Here is a 25,341-nt window from a genome sequence, read left to right on the forward strand (position 1 = left end):
TCTCCCAGCCTCTCCTTCCAACTGTGGTGCAGGAGAAGGACCCCCTGTCCAACGTATGGCATTCAGGTACAAATGGCTCCAAGACCAGAAGTCACCCGGGCCCAGGATTATTCTTAGGAGCTGCCTACGATGGGTAACAGATCCAGACCTCCCACGGGACAGACTTTGCAGATGCCACCAAGCCTGGTCAGCGACCTCTCTCCAAGCCCCCTAGAAAACAGCCATGTGGGAACAAAGAGAGTGAGCCACCCAGACTCAGGCACTGAGCTACTCAATGTTAATTCTGCAACCCTGGCTGGGCACGGTGGCTCACGCCTGTAATCCTAGTCCTTTGGGAGGCTGAGGCAGGAGGATTGCTTGAGGCCAGGAGTTCAAGACCAGCCTGGGTAACATAGCAAGACCCCTTCTCTTAAAAAAAGAAAAACATTGCACTATAGTCCCAGCTACTCAGGAAGCTGAGACAGGAAGATCCCTCAAGCCCAGGAAGTCAAGGCCACAGTGAGCTGTGATCGTACCACTACGCTCCAGCCTGGGCAACAGAGTGAGACCCTGTCTCCAAAGGAAAAAATATGTTTTTGTTTTAAAAATCCTGAAGCCTTGAGAGCATCACTTCACCCTCAGCCTCCTTGTACCAGGCTGCAGCTGCGCCTGCTGACGCAGAGAGCAGAGTCCCAGCCCTCCGCCAGCGTGTTCAACATGAGGCAGGCAGGCGCACGCAGATAGCAGCGTCCCAGCCCTCCGCCGGCATGTTTGGCATGAGGCAGGCAGGCTCACTGTCATTCCTTCTTTTCTTCGCTCCTTCACCCACCCCTCTGCTCACAGAGCCCTGTGCCAATTCACTGCTCTGCCCACCCCATGCACCCACCCACCTTGCGCACCAGGGGTCTGCAAGGTAAAATACACAGCAGGTAAATCAGCCGCTGTTCATGCCTGCAAAGGTTCCATGTTCTGTTCCCAGCTTCCCCCACGCCACGAGCCAGACCCTGCTGGCCAAGTTCAAACAGCAGCATGAGGACAATAAGTACTTCCTGGGCACCCCGGTCATGGAGCCAGCCTTCATCATCCAGCACTTCGCAGGGAAGGTGAAATATCAGATCAAGGTAGGTGTCTGCCCATCACCGTTGGCGGAAGCCTGAGGGAAGCCATAGTCAGCCCAGAATTCCACGTGGGAGGATCCTCCTGTGGCCAAGGTTCTAGGGTGCTCAGAACCCACCGCGAATCCCCAGCTCCAATGCCCAAGACTCCATAGCTCAAGAACTGCCATTTGCACTTAGGATGGACCCCACCCCACCACCAGCCCTTCCTGCGCCAGCCCCGGGTCTTTGGTAGGCACTGGTGACTATCCCTGAGTGACCGCTCACATCCATCCCCCACCAGGACTTCCGGGAGAAGAACATGGACTACATGCGGCCAGACATCGTGGCCCTGCTGCGGGGCAGTGACAGCTCCTACGTGCGGGAGCTCATTGGCATGGACCCTGTGGCCGTGTTCCGCTGGGCCGTGCTCCGGGCCGCTATCCGGGCCATGGCTGTGCTTCGGGAGGCCGGACGCCTGCGGGCCGAGAGGGCTGAAAAGGCTGCAGGTGGGAGCTGGGGCGTGAGCCCACACAAGCGTCACTGTCGAGAGGGGGGCACATCCTGAGTTCGTCTTAAAGTGAACAGTTCATTGGCATTTAGTACATGCATTATGTTGTGCAAACGCCACCTGTCTACCTGCAGTGTTCCCATCACCCTGAACAGAAACTCGACCTGCGAGTGTAATTTAACCTCAGGGCATGCTCTCAGCAGCTCCATCCAGCCTCTCCTTTGCTAATGATGCCTCCTGATCCGCTGGCCCTGGGAGTTTGCTGATTGTGATAATGTAACTCTTCCTAGTGCCCTTCCTCTTCTTTCTCTCTCTCTCTCTCTCTCTCTCTTGCTCTTTTTTTGTTTTTTAAGAGACAGGGTCTCTCTCTCTTGCCTAGGCACTAGTGTAATGACGCAATCTTGGCTCACTGCAACCTCCGCCTCTCTGGTTCAAGTGATTCTCCTGCTTCAGCCTTCCAAGTAGCTGGGACTACAGGCGACCACACCAGGCTAATTTTTGTGTTTTTAGTAGAGATGGGGTTTCGCCATGTTGGCCAGCCTGGTCTCGAACTCCTGACCTCAAGTGATGCGCCTGCCTCTGACTCATGAAGTGCTGGGATTACAGGTGTGAGCCACCGCGCCCGGCCTCAGCCTCTTCTCTTATCTGGACATTCTCTACCGGGAACCCAGCCTCAAAGGGACATTTCTGTTCCCCTGTCCTAGACAGAGATGGTTTGAAGCAGGAGGTGTGCCTGATCCACTGAAGACTTGGGTCAGCCCTATGGAGTTGCTGATAGAAGGATGGCAGAAAGCTATGTCCTCATTTTTCCCAAAGCAACCTGAGGCCTGCATGGTTGAGTGGCTCACCCGGGTCTAAGGGCTCCGACTTTCCGTCCTCAGCTTCAGTTTCAGTTATCAGCTGTGGCTTCTGTCTCCGGAAGGGGCTTGATGAAAAGGAGGAAGGATAAAGCTTTCATGAGAAATAGGAAATAGACAGTGCTCTGTTTTGGGGATCCAAAACTTCACCGTTAACCCGACTTTGCCCACATTTGAGTGATGAGCTGCTGTGTGTGTGTGTGTGTGTGTGTGTGTGTGTGTGTGTGTGTGTGTGTGTGTGTGTGTGTGTGTGTGTGTGTGTGTGTGTGTGTGTGTGTGTGTGTGTGTGTGTGTGTGTGTGTGTGTGTGTGTGTGTGTGTGTGTGTGTGTGTGTGTGTGTGTGTGTGTGTGTGTGTGTGTGTGTGTGTTCTCACTCTGTTGCCCAGGCTGGAGTGCAGTGGCGCAATCTTGGCTCACTGCAAGCTCCACCTCCCGGGTTCATGCCGTTCTCCTGCCTCAGCCTCCAGAGTAGCTGGGACTACAGGCGCCTGCCACCACACCCGGCTAATTTTTTTTATTTTTAGTAGAGAAGGGGTTTCACTGTTTTAGCCAGGATGGTCTTGATCTCCTGACCTCGTGATCTGCCCGCCTCAGCCTCCCAAAGTGCTGGGATTTCAGGCGTGAGCCTGGCCGATGAGCTGCTTTTTAAGATTGGTCTACTAGACACAGTGGCTCACGCTTGAAATCCCAGCACTTTGGGAGGCTGATGCAGACGATCGCTTGAAGTCAGGAGTTCAAGACCAGCCTGACCAACATGGTGAAACCCCATCTGTACTAAAAATGCAAATATTAGCCAGGCATAGTAGTGCATGCCTGTGGTCCCAGCTACCACAGGGAGGCTGAGGTAGGAGAATCACTTGAACCCAGGAGGCGGAGGTTGTAGTGAGCCAAGATCATGCCAGTGCACTCCAGCCTGGATGACAGAGCAAGACTCCGTCTCAAAAAATAAATAAATAGGCTGGACGCGGTGGCTCACGCTGTAATCCCAGCACTTTTGCGAGGTGGGTAGACCACTAGGTCAGACGGTTGAGACCAGCCTGGCCAACATAGTGAAACCCGTCTCTACTAAAAATACAAAAAATTAGCCAGGCGTGATGGCAGGCGCCTGTAATCCCAGCTATTCAGGAGGCTGAGGCAGGAGAATCACTTAAACCTGGGAGGCAGGCGGAGGTCACAGTGAGCTGAGACCGTGCCACTGCACTCCAGCTCAGGCGACAGTGCAAGACTCTGTCTCAAAAAGTAAGTGAATAAATAAATAAATGAATAATAAGATGGGTCGAAGTGTCTGGGTACAATGGTACACACTGGTAGTCTTAGCACTTTAGGAGGCCAAGGCAGCTCACTTGAGGCCAGCTATTTGAGACCAGCCTGGGCCACATAGTGAGACCCCATCTCTCCAGAAAAGTTGAAACTTCATCATGTGTGTCAGCATGTGCCTCTAGCGCCAGCTACTTGGGAGGCTGAGGCAGGAGGATTGTTTGAGCCCAGGAGTTGGAGGTTACATGAGCTGTGATCGCACCACTGCACTCGGTCTAGGAAATGCAGCAAGACCCTGTCGGTAAACAATTTAAAAAAAAAAAAAATGTTGGGGGGTGTCGCAGAGGCTCATGCCTATAATCCCAGGATTTTGGGAGGCCAAGGTGGGCAGATCACCTGAGGTCAGGAGTTCAAGACCAGCCTGGCCAACATGGTGAAACCCTGTCTCTACTGGAAATACAAAAATTAGCTGGGCACAGTGGCCTGTAGTCCTAGCTACTCAGGAGGCGGAGACAGGAGAATCACTTGAACTCAGGAGCCAGAAGTTGCAGTGGGCCAAGATCACGCCACTGTGCTCCAGACTGGGTAACAGAGCAAGACTCCATCTCAAATAAATAAATAAAATGGGTGAAAATAATTGCAGCCTCCACAGGAGGCCATCCCAACCACCGTCCACTCTGTGTCTCCAGCAGGTATGAGCAGCCCTGGTGCCCAAAGTCACCCGGAAGAGCTGCCAAGAGGAGCCAGCACCCCTTCAGAAAAACTTTACCGGTGAGCAAGACCCTAATTTGCCCACACTGAGATCATTAGGTGGCAGCAGCATTGTTTCAAACAACTTAGGGAATGCTACATTCTTTTTTTTTTTTTTTTTTTTTGAGACGGAGTTTCGCTCTTGTTGCCCAGGCTGGAGTACAATGGCACGATCTTGGCTCACTGCAACCTCCACCTCCCGGGTTCAACCGATTCTCCTGCCTCAGCCTCCCGAGCAGCTGTGATTACAGGCACGCTGCATGATGCCCAGCAAATTTTTGTTTGTTTGTTTGTTTGTTTGTGAGACAGAGTCTTGCTCTGTTGCCCAGGCTGGAGTGCGGTGGTGCAATCTCTGATGACTGCAAGCTCTGCCTCCCAGATTCACGCCATTCTCCTGCCTCGGCCTCCCTAGTAGCTGTGACTACAGGCGCCTGCCACCACACCCAGCTAATTTTTTTTATTTTTATTTTTTTTTATTTTTTTTTGGTAGAGACGAGGTTTCACCCTGTTGGCCAGGATGGTCTCGATCTCCTGACCTCGTGATCCACCCACCTCAGCCTCCCAAAGTGCTGTGATTACAGGTGTGAGCTACCACGCCCGGCCTAATTTTGTATTTTTAGTAGAGACGGGGTTTCTCCATGTTGGTCAGGCTGGTCTTGAACTCCTGACTTCAGGTGATCCACCTGCCTCGGCCTCCCAAAGTGCTGGGATTACAGGCGTGAGCCACTGGGGAATGCTACATTCTAAACCCAGGTCAGGGTTGCTCTGAGTAAGTCACTGAGCTGCCTTTTGAACCAGAAAGACCCAGAACCAAGTAGCATTTGGTGGCTGCTTTTCTGGACACAGAATAGCACGCCTTGGTACATCATGCGCTTTAGGGAGATGGGAGGAGACTCAGTTTACAAAGGATCCATTTTATGGCCTAGGGTGGGCACTGGGAGGTGAAGCCTAAGTATCGCTGGTGGTGCGGAGAGACGGGCTTGATTGATTGGAGAGTTCTTCCCTTGTCCTGCCTGGGGTGGCCCAAAAGTTGTTCTGCCAAGTTACTTCATTCACAGTCAGAAACACATACACTTTGATGTTGCACATGAGATGATGCGGGGTCTTTTGTGGACCCTAGCAATGACCCCAAGGGCCCTGCATGCACCCAAGCATGTGACAGCACCAGGGTAGAAAAGTGAGCAGGCTGGCTGGACATGATGGTGCACGCCTGTAATTCCAGCACTTTGGGAGGCCAAGGCAAGCAGATCACTTGAGGTCAGGCGTTCAAGACCAGCCTAGCCAACATGGTGAAACCTCGTCTCTACTAAAAATACAAAAATTAGCCGGGCATGGTGGCGGGCACCTGTAGTCCCGGCTACACGGGAGGCTGAGGCAGGAGAATTGCTTGAACGCGGGAGATGGAGGTTGCAGTGAGCCGAGATCGCACCACTGCACTCCAGCCTGTGTGACAGAGCAAGACTCTGTCTCAAAAATAATAAATATATAAAAGTTTTAGGAATCACCTTTTTCACCCAAAATGGGATGCAAGAAAGGAGAATGCATTCCTCTATTATGTTTGTTTTTTTTTTGGGGGGTCCCCCAAGTTCCCAAGAGCTAGAAAGCTTCCTTCTATTTTGTTGTATGGGTTGCATTTTTGTTTTATTTTGTTTTGTTTTGTTTTTCTTGAGACCAGGCTGGAGTGCAGTAGTATAATCACAGCTCACTGCAGCCTCGACCTCCTGGACTCAAGCAATCCCCCCGCCTCAGCCTCCCAAGTAGCTGGGACAACAGGCACAGGCCCCCACGCCTGGCTAATTTTTCCTTTTATAAAGATGGAGTCTGATTATGTTGCTCAGGCTAGTCTCGAACTCCTGGCCTCAAGGCATCCTCCCACCTCAGCCTCCCAAAGTGATGGGATTATAGGCATGAGCCACCACACCCAGTCCTCGTTTGTTTTTTTCCTTGCCTCCGTTACCTCAAAGACAAAGTAACTTCTGACCTGCGGTAGCAGAAGCAGCATCCATCTCCCCAGGGCCTGGCCACAGGGCTGCGGGTCCCACCCCAGGAGCATGTTAAGTTTATACAGATTCTCCCTTTCAGCTGTTCAATGCTAGATTTCTCATTTGACGGCTCTGAGGAGTTCGATATTAACGCTTTTGAGGACATCATTGCTTTATATGAAAGCAAGAAGTAAGTGCAGAAAGGGCCTTTGATCCCGAGGCCAGCAAGGCACCGAGGGGAGCCATCTTCCCCAGGCGCTCAGTGCTGCATCCAGGGCACAGACAGAGAGGACTGGCCATTCAGGGAATGCCACGGCCCACAGGGGCCACTCCTGCCAGATTTGCAGATTTAGCCGGGTCGGCAGGGCTAGGGGTGGGCCAAAGTCATGGACATCATTCCAAGCCGTGGCCGCTGCACTGACCACCCTGGGTATGAAGGCCACTCGCATATAGAGGTGACAGGCGACCCCTCTGTTGCCTTTGCTCTGCCTCCCTGGAGGGCTGGGGAAAACAGGTAAGTGGGGCCATGTGGACACTTGGCATGGTGCATGGAGCACAGGGGCTGGGGTTGGGTCCTTCCAGGCCACCTGCCCAGAGCTAAAACATGTGCTTTGAACGACTGCCAGCAGGACGCGGTAGCACGCACCTGTAATCCCAGCACTTTGGGAGGCCAAGGCGGGAGGATCACTTGAGGCCAAGAGTTTGAAACCAGCTTGGACAACATAACAAGACCCCACCTCTACAAGAAAAAATAAATAAAATGTCTGGAGTAAGGAATTCAAAAAAAAAAAAACAGGAAAAACCAGATCCTCATTTCTAGAAGTTCTGTCAAAAACATTTGTCATTTAGACATTCCTCACTAATATTTAGTTTGAAAGCATCCAATTTTCATTTCTAAGGCATTCTAATTCACACACGTTATCAGTGCCAAAGTTTGCACCTCTAGCGTGCATGCTCAAGCCTAAGCCCACAGCCATCAAACAAAATGAAGCGAGTAAGGTTGAGTGCTTTGAGGGTAATTACCCCCTTAAACTAGGGTTTCTCTGGCCGGGTGCGGTCGCTCACCCACTGTAATCCCAGCACTTGGGGGAGGCCTACGTGGGCAGGTCATTTGAGGTCGGCAGTTCAAGACCACCCTGGCTAACATGGTGAAACCCTGTGTCTACTAAAAATACAAAAATTAGCCAGGCGTGGTGTGCACCTGTAATCCTAGCTACTCGGGAGGCTGAGGCAGGAGAATCACTTGAACCTGGGAGGCAGGGTTTACAGTGAGCCGAGATCGCACCACTGCATTCCAGCCTGGGCAACATAGCAAGACTCTGTTAAAAAAAAAAAAAAAAAAAAAAACACACTAGGGTTTCTCAGCCTCAGCACTGTGCCAGATCATTCTCTGGGGTGACACCCATCCTGTGGACTATAGGGTGTTGAGCAGCATCCCTGGCCTCCACCCACCAGATGCCAGGAGAGCACCCCCACCCCCAAGTCATGACAACCACAAATGTCTGCAGACATTGGCAAATGTCCCCTGATGGAGATGGTACCACCCCAGTTGCTATGCTCAACCTGTGGCTCTTGTATTCAAATTAATTCCTCCAAAGGCCTTAATGAAGCCAACAAGGAGTTTGACATCTGGCCACAAAATCATGGAGAGAGACTAATTTACTCCTCCCACAGAGACCCTCCTTAGGGTCTTCTTTTCTGAGTTTCCCCAACTGCCTTTTTTTTTTTTTTTTTTTTTTTTTTTTTGAGACAGAGTCTCACTCTGTTACCCAGGCTGGAGTGCAGTGGCGCAATCTCGGCTCAGTGCAACCTCTGCCTCCCAGGTTCAAGCGATTGTCATGCGTCAGCCTCTGGAGTGACTGGGATTACAGGCATGCGCCATCATGCCCGGCTAATTTCTGTGTTTTTAGTAGAGACAGGGTTTCACCATGTTGGCCAGGCTGGTCTTGAACTCCCTACCTCAGGTGATCTGCCCCGCTCAGCCTCCGAAAGTGCTGGGATTACAGGTATGAGCCATGCCCAGCCTGTCATGGAATTTTAAAAATAAATAGGCTGGGCAGGGTGATGCATGTCTGTAATCCCAGCTACTCAGGAGGCTGAGACAGGAGAATCGCTTGAACCTGGAAAGTGGAGGTTGCAGTGAGCTGAGATCGCACCACTGCACTCCAGCCTGGGCAAAAGAGTGAGACTCTGTCTCAATAAAATAAAATAAAAATAAATTTAAAACTAAATAAATATCCCCGGCTGGATGCAGTGGCTCACACCTGTTATCCCAGCACTTTGGAAGGCTGAGGTGGGCAGACCACAAGGTTAGGAGTTCAAGACCTCCCTGACCAACATGATGAAACCCCATTTCTACTAAAAATACAAAAATTAGCCGGGCATGGTGGTGCGCACCTGTAATCCTAGCTATTTAGGAGGCTGAGGCAGGAGAATCACTTGAACCCAGGAGGTAGGATTGCAGTGAGCTGAGATCACACCATTGCGCTCCAGCCTGGGAGAAAGAGCGAGACTCCGTCTCAACAAGTAAATAAATATCCCCAAAGCCTCTTAAATATGAGAACTTTCTCAGTGATCCAGATGAAAAGGATCCAATGAAGTGGAATGATCAGATGGAAATAATTTTTTTTTCTTTTTTTTTTAAAGACAGAGTATTGCTCTGTCTCCCAGGCTGGAGTGCAATGGCGCTATCTCAGCTCACTGCAACCTCTGCCTCCTGGGTTCAAGTAATTCTCCTGCCTCAGCCTCCCACGTAGCTGAGATTACAGGTGCCCTCCACCATGCCCCGCTAACTTTTTATATTTTTAGCAGAGACAGGGTTTCGCCATGTTGGCCAGGCTGGTCTCGAACTCCTGACCTCAGGTGATCCACCCATCTCAGCCTCACAAAGTGATGGGATTATAGGCGTGAGCCACGGCGCCCAGCTGGAAATGATATATTGAAAAGGATCAATGATCCGTGTGGCCAAGTCCAATTTGCCTCAAAGCCCTACCCCACTGCAGGTCTTGGGGAGGCTGACCCAGTCCCCATTTCTGGCAGAAGAGAGAGGGGCAGCATTGAGCTCAGTGTCTTTCCCCAGCTGCATGTTTTAGCTTCAGTGGCCTGGGGACGGTCCCAATGGCTCTGGGAACCCCAAGGTGGCAGGCATGCTTCTAACTCCATCTTCTTTCTGTCACTGCGCCCTCCCCACCCTTCCCTCAGCGATTTGCATAACCAAATGATCAAGAGCATCAAAGGATTGCCCTGGCAGGGCGAGGACCCCCGTAGGCTTCTCCAGTCCCTCAGTCGGCTCCAGAAACCCCGCGCCTTCATCCTGTGAGTCCCCCAGCAAGACCCTGCTTACAAGTGCAACAACCGCCTCCCCCTACTCCCACGACCCCGGCGGGGCCTGCAGTCTTCCTAATTTGCATCGGCCACTAAAACCACAATGCTGTCTGGTAGCTCACCCCCCAGCCATCACTAAATGCCAATCAATAACACCCCTGGCCGCTGTCTGCACTGTGGCCCAGGCACGGCCAGCTTCCCAACACACGGGGCAGCTTCCCAGGAGCGCTCCTTCCTCGAGGCATCTAATTTTCCACCCGCAAACGTGCCATCCTCCGTCTCCTCCCCGTGCCTGTCTGGCTTGCAGAGCAAAGCTTGCTCCCGCCTTTGCCACTGTGAGTTTGCAGAGAAGCCGTCTGCAGCAGGGCATGCAATTTCCTGAGAGGATGGCCCTGCTGTCTGCAGGTGGCCACATAAGCCAGTCAAGAGAGCCCAGAAGGTGCATAAACTGGGTTGGGATCCCAACCGTTAGCACACTGTGGGACCTGAGTATTCTATGCTTTCGGCCTCCAAATGGGGTAATGACTCTCATGCTTCCATTATGCTGACCCAGCACTAGGCAGGCAGCAGCCTCAGCTGACAGGACATCCACCTGCGGTCACCACATCCCGCCTTTTAGTGGCCATTGGGGTGTGGGCTGGCTGAGAGCAAAGCTTGCACCTGCATGGGAGCCAATGGAAGCCAGTTTCTTTTTTTCTTTCTTTTTTTTTTTTTTTTTTTTTTTTTTTTTGAGACGGAGTTTCACTCTTGTTGCCCAGGCTGGAGTGCAATGGGGTACGATCTCAGCGCACTGCACCCTCTGCCTCCCAGGTTCAAGCGATTCTCCCGCCTCAGCCTCCCAAGTACCTGGGATTACTGACACCTGCCACCACGCCTGGCTAATTTTTTGTATTTTTAGTAGAGACAGGGCTTCACCATGTTGGCCAGGCTGGTCTTGAACTCCTGACCTCAGGTGATCTGCCTGTCTCGTCCTTCCAAAGTGCTGGGATTACAGGCATGAGCCACCGTCCCTGGCCCTTTTTTTTTTCTTTTTTAAGAGATGGGGGTCTCATTCTGTTGCCCGGGCTAGAGTACAGCAGTGACACAATCACCACTCACGGCAGCTTCGACCTCCTGGGCTCAAGCAATTCTCCTGCCTCAACCTCCAGTGTAGCTGGAAATACAGGCGTGCATTACCACACCTGTCTAATTTTACTATTTGTAGAGGTGGAATCTTGCTATGTTATAGCCCAGGCTGCCAGGCTGGTCTCAAACTCCTGGGATCAAGCGATCCTCCTGCCTCAGCCTCCCAAAGCACTGGGATTACAGGCATGAGCCCCTGTACCCAGCAGGAGCCTGTTTCAAACTTTTGTTCCTTTTTTTTTTTTTTTTTTTTTTTTTTGAGGCAGAGTCTCACTGTTGCCCAGGCTGGCGTGTCGTGGCTCAATCTAGGCTCATTGCAACCTCCACCTCCCGAGTTCAAGCAATTCTCCTGCCTCAGCCTCCCAAGTAGCTGAGATTACAGGTGTGCACCACCACACCTGGCTAATTTTTTTGTGTTTTAAGTAGAGATGGGATTTCACCATGTTGGCCAGACTGGTCTCGAACTCCTGACCTCAAGTGATCCGCCCACCTCAGCCTCAAACTTTTGTTGTTGTTATGCCTTATTTTACCCCACAGGGATTCAGGTGAAACTGAATGCAACCGCGAACGGCTAGGCATCTCACAGATCTGCAAGCTATCATCTCCTTAGCCGGTCTTCAAAAGGCACCAGGCCTTTTGAATAAATAAATATATTTACTTATTTATTTATTTTCCCCTTGGTCTGCAAGATTTCATAAGGTGTCTGAGAACACAGGAGCTGCCCGCTTCCTTACCTCGGCCAAAAGAGCAGCTTTGGGTTTTGCGGGGAGTTTTGAGACAGAGTCTTGCTCTGTCACCCAGGCTGGAGTGTAGTGGCACAATCTCGGCTCACTGCAACCTCCGCCTCCTGGGTTCAAGCGATTCTCCTGCCTCAGCCTCTTGAGTAGCTGGGATTACAGGCACCCACCACCACGCCTGGCTAATTTTTGTATTTTTAGTAAAGACAGGGTTTCACCACGTTGGCCAGGCTGGTCTTGAACTCCTGACCTCAAGTGATCCACTTGCCTCAGCCCCCCAAAGTGCTGGGATTACAGGCGTGAGCCACCGCGCCTGGCCAGGTTTGGTTTTCTTCTTTCCCACCAGCATGATCCTGAAAGGAGCTCCCACCCAGGCCCCATTTTGGTTATTTTGCAAGGCAAGTCCCTGCCCTGCCGGCAGAGGGTTCCAGAAGGGCCTCTGGGCCTGATTGGTGTCTACCAGCGCATGGCAAAGACAGCCTGGTCACCTGGTCTCCACCAGGACTGCTCAGGCTTCCTCTGCCCCATTTAGGGCATCCTGCCGTGATTTGGGGATATGTCAGTTCCTCCATAGCGAGCCCCTTTGGATGCACGTCCTACCCTGTAGCTTCCTAGCCAGCCCCTCCTACTTCTCAGACATCCGAATGGCCCCCAGACCAAATGCTTTTCTCAGCCTTGGGGCAGCCACCAGCAGAGTCCGGCTGCCGCCATCCCAGGGAAACTGGTGTCCACAGACAGTGGCTGAGGCACGCCACGGTGTGCGGTGTGGAGAGGTGGCGGCGGCCTCGTTGCACTTGCGCCTTCTCGCTCTCTCCCGTCTCTCTCTGTCTCAGTCTAACCCGCCAGGCGTGGCTTGCTGAACTAACCCAAATCCCGACGCTGTGTTCCTTTTGTTCACAAAACCATTTTTAATATTTTGACAGGAAAAGTAAAGGTATCAAACAAAAGCAGATCATTCCAAAGGTAAAAAAAAAACACACACCCCGCGCGACACGTTCCAAGATATCTTGCTTTTCTGCCCGTCTTGAGAGCTTTCACTTCTGCAGCTTCATTACCTCCTTCTTCCCACTATCTCCCCCTCCCTCCAAGAAAAAACATGTTCTTGTGTTGAGATAATTTGGAGCTGGCCCTTTATGGGTTTCCCAGAAGCACGGTCTGAGATGGGGATATTTGCACACACAGCGGCTTATGGAGGGGGGTTTACAGGAGAAAGCAGAGAGAAGGGGTGAGGGAGGAAGCCAGGGGCATAAGCGCAGCTGAAATCTGGCCTCAGCCTGGTCCCACAGGGAGTTCTAGTGGGTTCATAGCACCATAGAGCTCATCCTGCCCCAAGGTAATGGGACCCTTCCGTTTAACAGCCCCATCTTCAGTCCCTGGCTACAGGGCCACTTCCCGATGGGACAGAGCACCTCCCAAGCGCTCTTGTCTCATTTCCACGTGCAAGTGCAGCAATTTAGGAAATTGGCAAAAAGAGTAAGACTAGCCTTGCAGTCTAGTTAGCAGATGGGAGAGGGCTAATTCCTCTTGTCAGCTGATACAACTGGCTGACACATGAGGGTGGCCTGTCCGATGAGCTCATGCGGATGGCACAGAAAAGACCTGGCCCTTCTTGCAAACTGTAGGAGCTGTGCAGAGGAGAGGGTCGGCCAGGTTCAGTAGCACTGGCTTCCTCTCTAACCCAGAGGAAGGGGAAATGGGGCAGCCACTCAGGCGGTGAAAGAGGCTGCCATCAGCCCTGCCGGAACCAGCGCTGTGTGCAAGGTGTAGCCCACCTCATTCCACTGGGCCCTCTCCAACAGCGTGGTCCCAAGACCAAACCTAAGAGCTGCCGCCTGGGTACTCGCTGCGGGGACGCTGTTCTGCCCTGGCTCCGGGGACGCTGTGATGCCTTCCTGTGCCCGTGTGGGCTGTGGGAGGGCAGGCCGGACCCCATGTGTCTGTCCTAGAACCTGCTGGACTCCAAGTCCCTGAAACTCATCATCAGCATGACCCTGCACGACCGCACCACCAAGTCCCTGCTGCACCTGCACAAGAAGAAAAAGCCACCGAGCATCAGCGCCCAGTTCCAGGTGGGTACAGCAGGAGAGGCGGGTGGCGGCGCCAAACATCAGCCCCCAGTTCCAGGTGGGTACAGCAGGAGAGGCGGGGGGCGGCGCCAAGCATCAGCACCCAGTTCCAGGTGGGTGCAGCAGGAGAGGCGGGGGGCGGCGCCAAGCATCAGCGCCCAGTTCCAGGTGGGTGCAGCAGGAGAGGCGGGGGGCGGCACCAAGCATCAGCACCCAGTTCCAGGTGGGTGCAGCAGGAGAGGCGGGGGGCGGCGCCAAGCATCAGCGCCCAGTTCCAGGTGGGTGCAGCAGGAGAGGCGGGGGGCAGTGCCAAGCATCAGCACCCAGTTCCAGGTGGGTGCAGCAGGAGAGGCGGGGGGCGGTGCTCAGCTCAGCCTTACGCTTGTGTAGCTTCACCCGACACCGAGCACAGCCCGTCTCTACTAAAAATAAAGAAATTCGCCCGGCGCGGTGGCTCACACCTGTAATCCCAGCACTTTGGGAGGCCGAGGTGGGCGGATCACGAGGTCAGAAGATCGAGACCATCCTGGTTAACCCGGTGAAACCCCGTCTCTACTAAAAATACAAAAAAATTAGCTGGGCATGGTGGTGGGCACCTGTAGTCCCAGCTACTCGGGAGGCTGAGGCAGGAGAATGGTGTGAACCCAGGAGGCGGAGCTTGCGGTGAGCCAAGATTGCACCACTGCACTCCAGCCTGGGCAACAGAGCGAGACTCCGTCTCAAAAAAAAATACAAAAATTAGCCAGGTGTGGTGGGCACCTGTAATCTCAGCTCCTTGGGAGGCTGAGGCAGGAGAATTGCGTGAATCTGGGAGGCGGAGGTTGCAGTGAGCCAAGATCATGCCATTGCGCTCCAGCCTGGGCAACAAGAGTGAGACTCTGTCTCAAAAAAAAAAAAAAAAAAAAACACTACATCCATGGTCCCTTCAGAGGCTGACACATGTTTCAAATCTCCAGAAAGCGTTTGTCCGGTCCTCCCCAGCCCCAGCCTTCCACCTGAGGCAGAGACAAGCACTGGTGGCCCTGGGACCATGGAGACCACGGAGACCACGCAGCTCCCTCGAGGGTTTCCAGGGATAGCACAGGCTCGGGTCAGAACGTCCAGCTGGAACCTCTTGTGTCCCACCACCAGGGACCCACATCTGTGCAGACCCCATCCACCGCACACTGATGCTAGAGCATCCCAGGTCTCCCACAGAACAGCGGCTGCCAGGGTCCCTAACTCAACCCAAATGCTCTCTCTTTCCCTTAACAGACATCCCTTAACAAGCTCTTGGAGGCGCTGGGGAAAGCAGAGCCCTTCTTTATCCGCTGCATCCGTTCCAATGCTGAAAAGGTAAGTTTCTCTAAGGTGTTTGGGAGGAGAAGGCCCATGCCAGACTCTTAGGGGTGTCGGTGTCCCTGCATCCAGCCCCAGCCTCCACGCAGTATGGGGGACAGTGCAGCAGTCCATCCAGAGGCAGCTGGGGATAGAGGGTTAGCAGTGAGGATGGCCCAAGTGGCCATTCAAGAGTAGGGACATCATCTGGAACACGGAGACGCCCAGAGAAGGTTTGATTAGGGAGCGACAGGTCAGGGGTGCTCTTCAGATACATCCCAAAGAGTAGCCAGTGCAAGGAGTGTACCAAAAGGCAAGAGCTGAGGTTACATAGCAGAGTCTTAGAGGCACACACAGCCCGCTGCTCACATTGCAAGTGTCTAGAGAGACCCTCGGAGCCCCGGTAGAAGCACCAGGGGGGGCTTCAGGCTCAGCACTGGCACAGGCTTCCTTTACCCCAGAGGTCCACTCCATCCCTGGGAGGACAGCTCGGGGACTTTACCAGGGACGGAGCAGGGGTGTGGGCTCCCAGACAAATGTGAGCACACAGCCAGGCAGGAACCTCCCACCAACTGTACCTGGGGAGATGCTCCGTCGTGCACCGTCTCTGCTCGTGGGCTGTGCCAGCAGATGGTTCTCTATGATAAGAGCCATTCTGTGCACTGGAGGGTGTCAGGCAGCATCCCTGGCCCCCACATCCACCCCTAGTCATGACAACCCTCCCCATTCTTTCCTGTTTGCCTTTTTTTGTTTGTTTGTTTTGTTTGTTTGTTTTTGAGACAGAATCTCTCTCTGTCTGTCACCCAGGCTGGAGTGCAGTGGTGCGATCTCGGCTCACTGCAGCCTCGACCTCCCAGGTTCAAGCCATCCTCCTGCCTCACCCTCCCACGTAGCTGGGATTACAGGTGCCCACCACGCTCAGCTAATTTTTGTGTTTTTAGTGGAGACGGGGTTTCACCATGTTGGCCAGGCTGGTCTTGAACTCCTGACTTCAAGTGATCCACCCATCTCAGCCTCCCAAAGTGCTGGGATTACAAGCGTGAGCCACCACGCCCAGCACCGTTTCTCTTTATAGCAACACCATGCCTTATCCCTCACTGCCCACCAGGGTGAAGTCCAGACCCATGAGCTCCAGGCTTAAAGCCCACTGAGGCAGCCGCATTTCCAGCCTCTTCTCTCCCCTGGCAGGAAGCATCTCCCTGTGTCCCCATCAGCCCCTTGGCTTCTTCCTCCTCCTCTCGGCCTCCACCCAGCTGCTCCCTGCCTGTTCTATCACCTGTGTGTGGCTCCTGCCCCCAGACCAAGCTCTCCTCTCCACCAAATCCCCAGCACTTACCCCGTGCCTGCCATGGAAAACAAGCCCAGGACACATTTGCATTTACTTTTTTTTTTTTTAAATAAATTTAAATGACTAGAGATGGGGTCTCACTATGTTGCCCAGGCTGGTCTCAAACTCCTGGCCTCAACTGATCCTCTCATCTTGGCCTCATTCCAGAAGGAGTGTCTAGAGCAAGGAAGGACCCCTTGTCCAGGCACTCCTGGCTGCTGTGCCGTAGAACACTCCCAGGTCGGCTAGCCAGCACCCACATGTACACCCTGACCAAGTCTGTGTTAGGGATCCCAAGGGGCAGTGGTCACATGGCACAGTGCCCTAATCTCACAGTTCCCAGGCCTGAGCCACCGACAGGCTTGGGCATCCTGTCCGGTCAAGGCCACCTGCGTGATCTCTCACATTCTCATTTCAGAAAGAGCTGTGCTTTGACGACGAGCTGGTCCTGCAGCAGCTGCGCTACACCGGTATGCTGGAGACCGTGCGCATCCGGAGGTCAGGGTACAGTGCCAAGTACACATTCCAGGTAGGCCACAAGCACACGTACCTGGACACACCTGTTTCATGGCAAAGGCAATCGCCCTCTACCAAAGAGAGCTCCTTGCTGGAACGTAAACCCAGCAGGTTGGCCAGTCGCCGTGGCTCACGCCTGTAATCCCAACACCTTGGGAGGCCGAGGCGAGCAGATCACCTGAGGTCAGGAGTTTAAGACCAGCCTGACCAACGTGATGAAACCCCATCTGTACTAAAAATACAAAAATTAGCCGAGTGTGGCAGCAGCTGCCTGTACTCCTAACTACTGAGGCAGGAGGATCCCTTGAACCCAGCAGGCGGAGGTTGCAGTGAGCCAAGATTGAGCCACTGCACTCCAGCCTAGGCAACAGAGCAAGACTCCATCTCAAAAAAAAAAAAGAAAGAAAGAAACCCCTGCCTCATGCCAAGAGCTGGTACCTATGTCACCCTGAGCCCAAAGCCAGAGATGACAGCGCCTGGTTCCCTTTCATGCTTTCCCTTCATAGCCCCAGGGACTAGAATAATATAATGTGCCTCTTTTCTCATCCATTGACTAGAAATAATGCCTTTCTAATCCTATGCAGATAAGAAAGGCAAAATTATAAAAAATGCAGAAATGCTGGTGTGTTTTACCAATACTTGACCCTTAAATATTTGAAATAATACTTCACCAAAAAGAAATGTTCCGGGCAGGTGCAGTGGCACACGCCTGTAATCCCAACACTTTGGGAGGCCAAGGCAGGAGGATCACTTGAGCCTAGGAGTTTTGAGGCCAGCCTGGACAACCTAGAGAGACCCTGTCTCTGCAAAAAATTTAAAAATTAGCCAGGTGTTGGCCGGGCGCGGTGGCTCAAGCCTGTAATCCCAGCACTTTGGGAGGCCGAGACGGGTGGATCACGAGGTCAGGAGATCGAGACCATCCTGGCTAACACGGTGAAACCCCGTCTCTACTAAAAAATACAAAAAACTAGCCGGGTGAGTTGGCGGGCACCTGTAGTCCCAGCTACTCGGGAGGCTGAGGCAGGAGAATGGCGTGAACCCGGGAGGCGGAGCTTGCAGTGAGCTGAGATCCGGCCACTGCACTCCAGCCTGGGCAACAGAGCGAGACTCCATCTCAAAAAAAAAAAAAAAAAAATTAGCCAGGTGCAGTTGCTCATGCCTGTAATTCCAGCATTTTGGGAGGCCAAGGCGGGTGGATCACTTGAGATCAGGAGTTCGTTACCAGCCTGATTAACATGGTGAAACCCCATCTCTACTAAAAATACAAAACAAAAAGCCAGGCACGGTGGGGCACACCTGTAATCCCAGCTACTTGGGAGGCTGAGGCAGGAGAATCTCTTGAACCCAGAAGTTGAAGGCTGCAATAAGCCAAGATTGCACCATTGCACTGCAGCCTGGACAACAAGAGCAAAACTCCGCCTCAAAAAATATATATATATTAGCCAGACAAGGTGTTGTGCACCTGTGGTCCCAGCTACTCAGGAGGCTAAGGTGAGAAGATCACTTGAACCCAAGGAGTTTGAGGCTACAGTGAGCTATGACTGAGCCAGTGCACTCCAGCCTGGATGGCAGAGCAAGACCCTGTCTCAAAAAAAACTAGAGGCCCAGTGCGGTGGCTCACTCCTGTAATTAGCACTTTGGGAGGGCAAGGCAGGCAGATTGCTTGAGCTCAGGAGCTCAAAATCAGTCCAGGCAACATGGTGAAACCCCATCTCCACACAAAAATACAGAAGCCAGGCGTGCTGGCATGCAGTGTACTTCCAGCTACTTGTGGGGCTGAGGCAGGAGGATTGCTTGAGTCTGGGAGGTCGACAGTGAGCCATGTTTGCACCACTGCACTCCAACAAAGCGAGACTGTCTCAAAAAAAAAAAAAAAACATGTTCCTCCAGCTATGATCTAACTCCCTCACAAGTCCTAGACTGTAAGCCCCATTGCAAGGGTGGCCCCGGTTCCCAGCCACCTCGACCATCTAAAAGACCTAGGACCTTGTGTCTGCAGTGGTCTTTCTTAAGATTACAGACTATTGACCAGGCATGGTGGCTTAGCCTGCAATCCTAGCACTTTGGGTCACATGACCCAGGCACCACTGCACCCCGCTAAGAACCCATGTCTTTTTTCTTTTTTTATTTTTAGGCAGAGCCTCACTCTGTCGCCCAGGCTGGAGTGCAGTGGCGTCTCGGCTCCCTGCAACTTCTGCCTCCCATGTTCAAGTGATTATCCTGCTTCCACCTCCCCAGTACATGGGACTACAGGCGCCTGCCACCATGCCTGGCTAATTTTTGGTAGATTCAGGGTTTTGTCATGTTGGCTAGGCTGGTCTCATAGGTTGAGCTCAGGAGTTTGAGACAAGCCTGGGCAACATGGTGAAACCCTGTCCCTACAAAAAAATTTTTTTTTTTTTTTTTTTTTTTTTGAGACAGAGTCTCGCTCTGTTGCCCAGGCTGGAGTGCGGTGGCCGGATCTCGGCTCACTGCAAGCTCCGCCTCCCGGGTTCACGCCATTCTCCTGCCTCAGCCTCCCGAGTAGCTGGGACTACAGGTGCCTGCCACCTCGCCCGGCTAGTTTTTTGTATTTTTTATTAGAGGCGGGGTTTCACTGTGTTAGCCAGGATGGTCTCGATCTCCTGACCTCGTGATCCACCCATCTCGGCCTCCCAAAGTGCTGGGATTACAGGCTTGAGCCACTGCGCCTGGCCCAAAATTTTTTTTTTAATTAGCTGGGCGTGGTAGCTACAGGACTAAGTACCTGTACTCCCAGCTTCCGGGGAAGACTGAGGCAGGAGGATTGCAATGACGTGATCTTGGCTCACTGCAACCTCAGCTTCCCAGGTTCAGATGATTCTCCTGCCTCAGCCTCCCAAGTAGCTGGGACTACAGGTGTGTGCCACCATGCTCAGCTAAGTAGAGATGGGGTTTCACCATGTTGGCCAGGCTGGTCTCGAACTCCTGACCTCAGGTGATCCACCCGCCTCGGCCTCCCAAAGTGCTGAGATTATAGGTGTGAGCCACCATGTCCAGCCCAGACTATTTCTGAAAGCCTGAAATTTCAGATTTGTCATTACCATTCCCATCAAGCCCAATTTCACCTTAACCGGGGTCACCAGATCCCCGTCTCCTCATCGCTGGCCACAACACTCACCCAGATTCTCCTTTCTCTGCCCAAATAATGTAGGATTTCACCGAGCAGTTCCAGGTGCTCCTGCCCAAGGATGCCCAGCCCTGCAGGGAGGTCATCTCGACCCTCCTGGAGAAGATGAAGGTAGACAAGAGGAACTACCAGATCGGGAAGACCAAGGTCAGTGCTCCTGCCCCTCGGGGCACCGCAAACCCACACCCTGCCTTCCACCGCACACCGTGTCTTCCCAGGCCCCCAGGGCCACTCTCTGAAACATACAGGGCTCTGTCTAGGAAATGCATTTCTAGGGACCCAGCAGAATACTGCACCTAAGGGATAGGGGCCGCCCTGGCTGAGCCCCACCTGCTGCTCTTCAGCGGGGCTCAGAGACTCCCTCTGCATCACCTGTTTATTGCTGCGTCACAGGTAGGAAAGGGACGATCATGCTAACTGGCAGGATTTAGGAGCTGGTCCATCCCCTTTACAGTATCAGGTGGGAGGCGGCCTGCAATTGTCGTCCCTTTCAGAGATCGTCTCCCATCTCTGGGCATGTGTTTGCCTCTTGCTGTGGGGGCATTATTCAGCCACCCTTGTTTAACAAGTGCCAAGGTCAGTCCCCCAAAGGCCTCACCCGGTGTAAAAAAATTCCCTTCCAGCCAAGCGAGGTAGCACGCGCCCAGAGTCCCAGCTACTTGAAAGCCTGAGGTGGGAGGATCCCTTGAGCCCAGGAGTGTCAGACTAGCCTGGGAAACATAGCGGGACCTCGTCTTTATACAGTATTTAAAAATTAGCCAAGCATGATGGCATGCACCTGTGGTCCCAACTGCTTGGCAGGCTGTGGCAGGAGTTTGAGACTGCAGTGAGCTGTGATTGCACCACTGCACTTCAGCCTGGGTGACCAAGCAAGACCTCATTTCTTTTTCTTTCTTGTTTTTATTTTTGAGACAGAGTCTCACTCTGTCACCCAGACTGGTGGTGCGATCTCAGCTCACTGCAACCTCCACCTCCCAGGTTCAAGTGATTCTCCTGCCTCAGCCTCCGTGCAGCTGGGATTACAGGTGCCCGCCACCACGTCTGACTAATTTTTATATTTTCAGTAGAGACAGGGTTTCATTACAGGCACACACCTGTAGTCCCAGCGACTCAGGAGGCTGAGGCAGGAGAATCGCTTGAACCCGGGAGGCAGAGGTTGTAGTGAGCTGAGATTGCACCACTGCACTCTAGCCTGTGAGACTCCATCTCAAAAAAAAAAAACAGAGCCACACCTAGGTGCAATAGCTCATGCCTGTAATCCCAGCATTTTTGGGAGGCCAGGGTGGGCAGATCAATTGAGGTTGGGAGCTCGAGACCAGCCTGGCCAACATGGTGAAACCCTGTCTCTACTAAAAATACAAAAATTAGCCAGGCCTGGTGATGGGCACCTGTAGTCTCAGCTACTCAGGAGGCTGAGGCAGGAGAATCACCTGAACCCAGTAGGCAGAGGTTGCAGTGAGCCGAGAGGGCGCCACTGCACTCCAGCCTGGGCGACAGAGTGAGACTCCATCTCAAAAAAATAATAATAAATAAATAAATAAATAAATAAATAAAGCCCTGGTTGGTCAGCACACCAGCCTGGGTCTCACTCTGGAGTGGGCTATGCAGACCTCCCAGGCACAGAGGTGGTGTCAGGGGCAGCGCGGCTGACCCCACCTGACCCCGTGCCCACCAGGTCTTCCTGAAGGAGACAGAGCGGCAAGCCCTACAGGAGACGCTACACCGGGAGGTGGTGCGGAAAATCCTGCTGCTGCAGAGCTGGTTTCGGATGGTGCTGGAGCGTCGGCACTTCCTGCAGATGAAGCGGGCCGCCGTCACCATCCAGGCCTGCTGGCGGTCCTACCGGGTCCGGAGGGCTCTGGAGAGGACGCAGGCCGCGGTGTACCTCCAGGCCGCATGGAGGGGCTACTGGCAGCGGAAGCTCTACCGGCGCCGGAAAGATAGCATCATCCGCCTGCAGAGCCTCTGCCGGGGGCACCTGCAGCGCAAGAGGTGAGCAGAGCCAGGCCACGCTCCCCAGAATATTCCAGAAGCCAAAAGGGTCACTCACCAAATTGCTGCCCATGATATACCATCTGGCCTGTGGCACTAAGGGGATGTCATTCTGGACACAGGGAAGGGTTGGTGGGAAACTAGATGCCTGGACACACATGGGCTACAGAGAGGGGCTCTGAGGCTAGCAGGCAGCACTCAGGGACAAAGCTCTGCTTTGCCATTGGCTGCACCCATTCTCTGCCCAGGGACTCCCCTGTACCTGGATCGGTCAGGGAACACCTGGATTCAGGGTTGGAGGGAGCGCCTGGACCAGCCCAACACTCAACATGGAGCTGGGGCATCCACCAGGCACAGAGAACCCCCCAGCAAGATATCAGCAACTCCCGTCCCGGCACCCACAGCTACAAGCCCAGCCCCTCCCTGACCTAGGCACCCTGTGCACCTCTCCCCTGCCACACAGACCCAGCTCTGCCACAGGTCACATCCCAGCTCCCAGAGCAGGCCCTACCCACATGTGCAAATAAGCCTCCTAGGCCAGGTGCAATGGCTCATGCCTGTAATCCCAACACTTTGGGAGGCTTAGGTGGGAGGATCACTTGAGCCCAGGAGGATGAGACCAGCCTGGCCAACATAGCAAGATGCCATCTCTACACAAAATTAAAGAGTTAGCTAGGTGTGGTGATGCATACCTGTAGCCCCAGCTATTCAGGAAGCTGAGGCAGGAGGATCACCTGGGTCTGGGATGTGGTGGCTGCAGTGAGCTATGATCATACCACTGCACTCCAGCCTGAGTGACAGAGTCAGACACTGTCTCTAAAAACCAAAAAGGTTGGGCGTATTGGCTCACACCTGTAAGGCCAGCACTTTGGAAGGCCAAGGCAGGCAGATCACATGAGTTTGAGACCAGCCTGGCCAACATGGCAAAACCTCATCTCTACTAAAAATACAAAAATTCGCCGGGCGTGGTGGTGTATGTCTATAATCTCAGTTACTGGGGAGGCCGAGGCACAAGAATCCCTTGAACCTGGGAGGCAGAGGTCGCAGCGAGCCAAGATAGTGCCACTGCATTCCAGCCTGGATGACAGAGTGAGACTTTGTCTCAAAAATAAAATAAAATAAATAAAAATAAAAACAAAACAAAAAGCCTCCTAGAAAAAGACTCAAGGGAAAGCCCACAGTGGACCCCAAACGAGTTTGAGGCTTCTTAACAGAACCCACCCACCACAGCCCCAACAAGGGTCCTCTCCCCTAACAAGGCAGCCAGGCAGACACAGGGCAGGAGTATCTGTGACACTGAGGGGGCACCACCCTCAGCCTCCTTTCCTGATCGAGGAGATTCCTGCTTTCCAGAAACATCTCTCAGGGCCACTAGGCACAGGCGAAGCCCCGTCTGCAGCCCACAGGCTGGGGGTCCCATCGGAACTCAGTGGGAGGTGGAAGGAAGGTTTGTTTCTGAACCAGCTGTCTGCTTTTTCCTCGCTCCAGCTTCAGCCAGATGATCTTGGAGAAGCAGAAGGCAGAGGAGAAGGAGAGGGAAGCCCTGGAAGCCGAAAGAGCAGGCGCTGAGGAGGGCGGGCTGGGTCAGGCGGCCGGCGGGCAGCAGGTAGCTGAGCAGGGGCCAGAGCCGGCAGAGGATGGCAGGCACCTGGCATCAGAGCCTGAGGTGTGGCCAAGTGACAGGTCCCCGCCAGAGCACTCCTCACCTGAGAAGGAGGCCCTGAGCCCGGAGAAGACTCTCCCGCCCCAGAAAACCGTGGCCACTGAAAGTCACGAGAAAGTCCCCAGCAGCCGGGAGAAGCGTGAGTCGCGTCGGCAAAGAGGGCTGGAGCACGTCAAGTTCCAGAACAAACACATTCAGTCCTGCAAGGAGGAGAGCGCCCTCAGAGAACCTTCCAGAAGGGTCACCCAGGAGCAAGGGGTGAGTCTCCTGGAAGACAAAAAGGAGAGCAGAGAAGATGAAACCCTTCTAATCGTAGAGACGGAGGCTGAGAACACGTCCCAAAAGCAGCCCACAGAGCAACCCGAGGCCATGGCAGTTGGCAAGGTCTCTGAAGAAACCGAGAAGACGCTGCCGGCTGGGAGCCCCAGGCCCAGCCAGGTGGAGCGACCGACCAGCCTGGCCTTGGACAGCAGGATCAGCCCACCAGCCCCCGGCAGCACCCCCGAGACCCCCGAGGACAAGAGCAAACCTTGTGGCAGCCCAAGGGTTCAGGAAAAGCCCGACAGCCCCGGAGGCTCCACACAGATCCAGCGGTACCTGGACTCCGAGCGGCTGGCCAGCGCCGTGGAGCTGTGGCGGGGCAAAAAGCTGGTGGCCGCTGCCAGCCCTAGTGCCATGCTCAGCCAGTCCCTGGACCTCAGTGACAGACACCGGGCCACAGGGGCCGCCCTCACGCCCACAGAGTAAGCCCCACACCCTCTTCTGTCTGAGCACCAGGGTCCAGACCAGGTGGGCAAGGCCAGGGGCAGTACCACACATCCTGGAAACACGTGTGTGATCATGCCCAGTGGGTGTGCGGGAGCCCTGAGGGAGGAGGACAAGCAGGGCGTGCTAAAGGCCAAGTGAAAACAAGGCACCCAGCCAGGGCCCAGGCTGGGACCCGGAGCCTTGAGGGGTCCCCAGAAGGAGCTGTGCTCATATAGAAAGGTCCTGGCCTTGAGGGAGGTGGCTCCTCAGGTCAAGGTCCCTGCTCCCCAGCAATCTTGGGCCTTGGTTTCTAATTGGTGAACAGGACTAACTATACTCCTTGGGGTTAAAAGAGCAGGGGCTCGCTCTGCCTGAGCCTTAGTAAGCCAAGTGTCGGTGACTTGGAATCTCCAGCTCCCTCTTCCAGAGGGCCTGCAGGACCAAAGGAAAGCAGTCAGGCAGGAGACAGGCCTTCCCTGCAGCAGGCCTGCTCAGCCTCCCACTGCTTGTATTGGGGGCCGGATCATTCTCTGCAGTGGGGCTGTCCTGTGTATCATAGGATGTTGAGCAGCATCCCTGGCCTCCACTTACCACGTGCCAGGAGTATCATAAATAGATGATGGATGGAGTGAGGGAGAGAGAAAGGGAAGGATGTGTGGATGGGTGGGTGAGTGGATGGATGGATGGATGGATGGATGGATAATAGAGATGATGGAGGGATGGATGGAAGGAAGATAGAGATGATGGAGGGATGGATGGATGGAAAATGGATAGAGGCGATGGAAGACAGATACAGATGATGGATGAAGGGATAGATAGATAGAAAACAGGTAGTAATGATGGATAGAGGCATGGATGGATAGATGGATGGATGGTACAGATGATGGATGGATAGAAGATGGGTAGAGATTAGGCTGGGCGCAATGGCTCACGCCTGTAATCCCAGCACTTT

At 53.6% G+C, this 25,341-nt stretch overlaps 1 protein-coding gene across 2 annotated transcripts in view; it reads left to right on the plus strand.

Annotated features, from left to right (window-relative positions):
• LOC105491406 (myosin IXB) overlaps positions 1 to 25,341 on the plus strand; it is a 138,687-nt gene that overhangs the window by 96,108 nt on the left and 17,238 nt on the right. Inside the window, exons 12-23 of one of the 2 annotated variants that reach the window (XM_071087775.1) lie at positions 959 to 1,100; positions 1,378 to 1,582; positions 4,388 to 4,469; positions 6,531 to 6,620; positions 9,632 to 9,745; positions 12,537 to 12,576; positions 13,560 to 13,682; positions 14,934 to 15,014; positions 16,742 to 16,852; positions 20,012 to 20,134; positions 21,663 to 21,979; positions 23,468 to 24,385. In XM_071087775.1, coding sequence (XP_070943876.1) covers positions 959 to 1,100; positions 1,378 to 1,582; positions 4,388 to 4,469; positions 6,531 to 6,620; positions 9,632 to 9,745; positions 12,537 to 12,576; positions 13,560 to 13,682; positions 14,934 to 15,014; positions 16,742 to 16,852; positions 20,012 to 20,134; positions 21,663 to 21,979; positions 23,468 to 24,385 — 2,346 coding nt within the window. The remainder of the gene's footprint in view (positions 1 to 958; positions 1,101 to 1,377; positions 1,583 to 4,387; positions 4,470 to 6,530; positions 6,621 to 9,631; positions 9,746 to 12,536; positions 12,577 to 13,559; positions 13,683 to 14,933; positions 15,015 to 16,741; positions 16,853 to 20,011; positions 20,135 to 21,662; positions 21,980 to 23,467; positions 24,386 to 25,341) is intronic. The other variant, XM_071087774.1, reaches the window with a different exon arrangement.

Source organism: Macaca nemestrina, chromosome 20, assembly GCF_043159975.1.
Source record: "Macaca nemestrina isolate mMacNem1 chromosome 20, mMacNem.hap1, whole genome shotgun sequence".
Taxonomy (NCBI): Eukaryota; Metazoa; Chordata; class Mammalia; order Primates; family Cercopithecidae; genus Macaca; species Macaca nemestrina.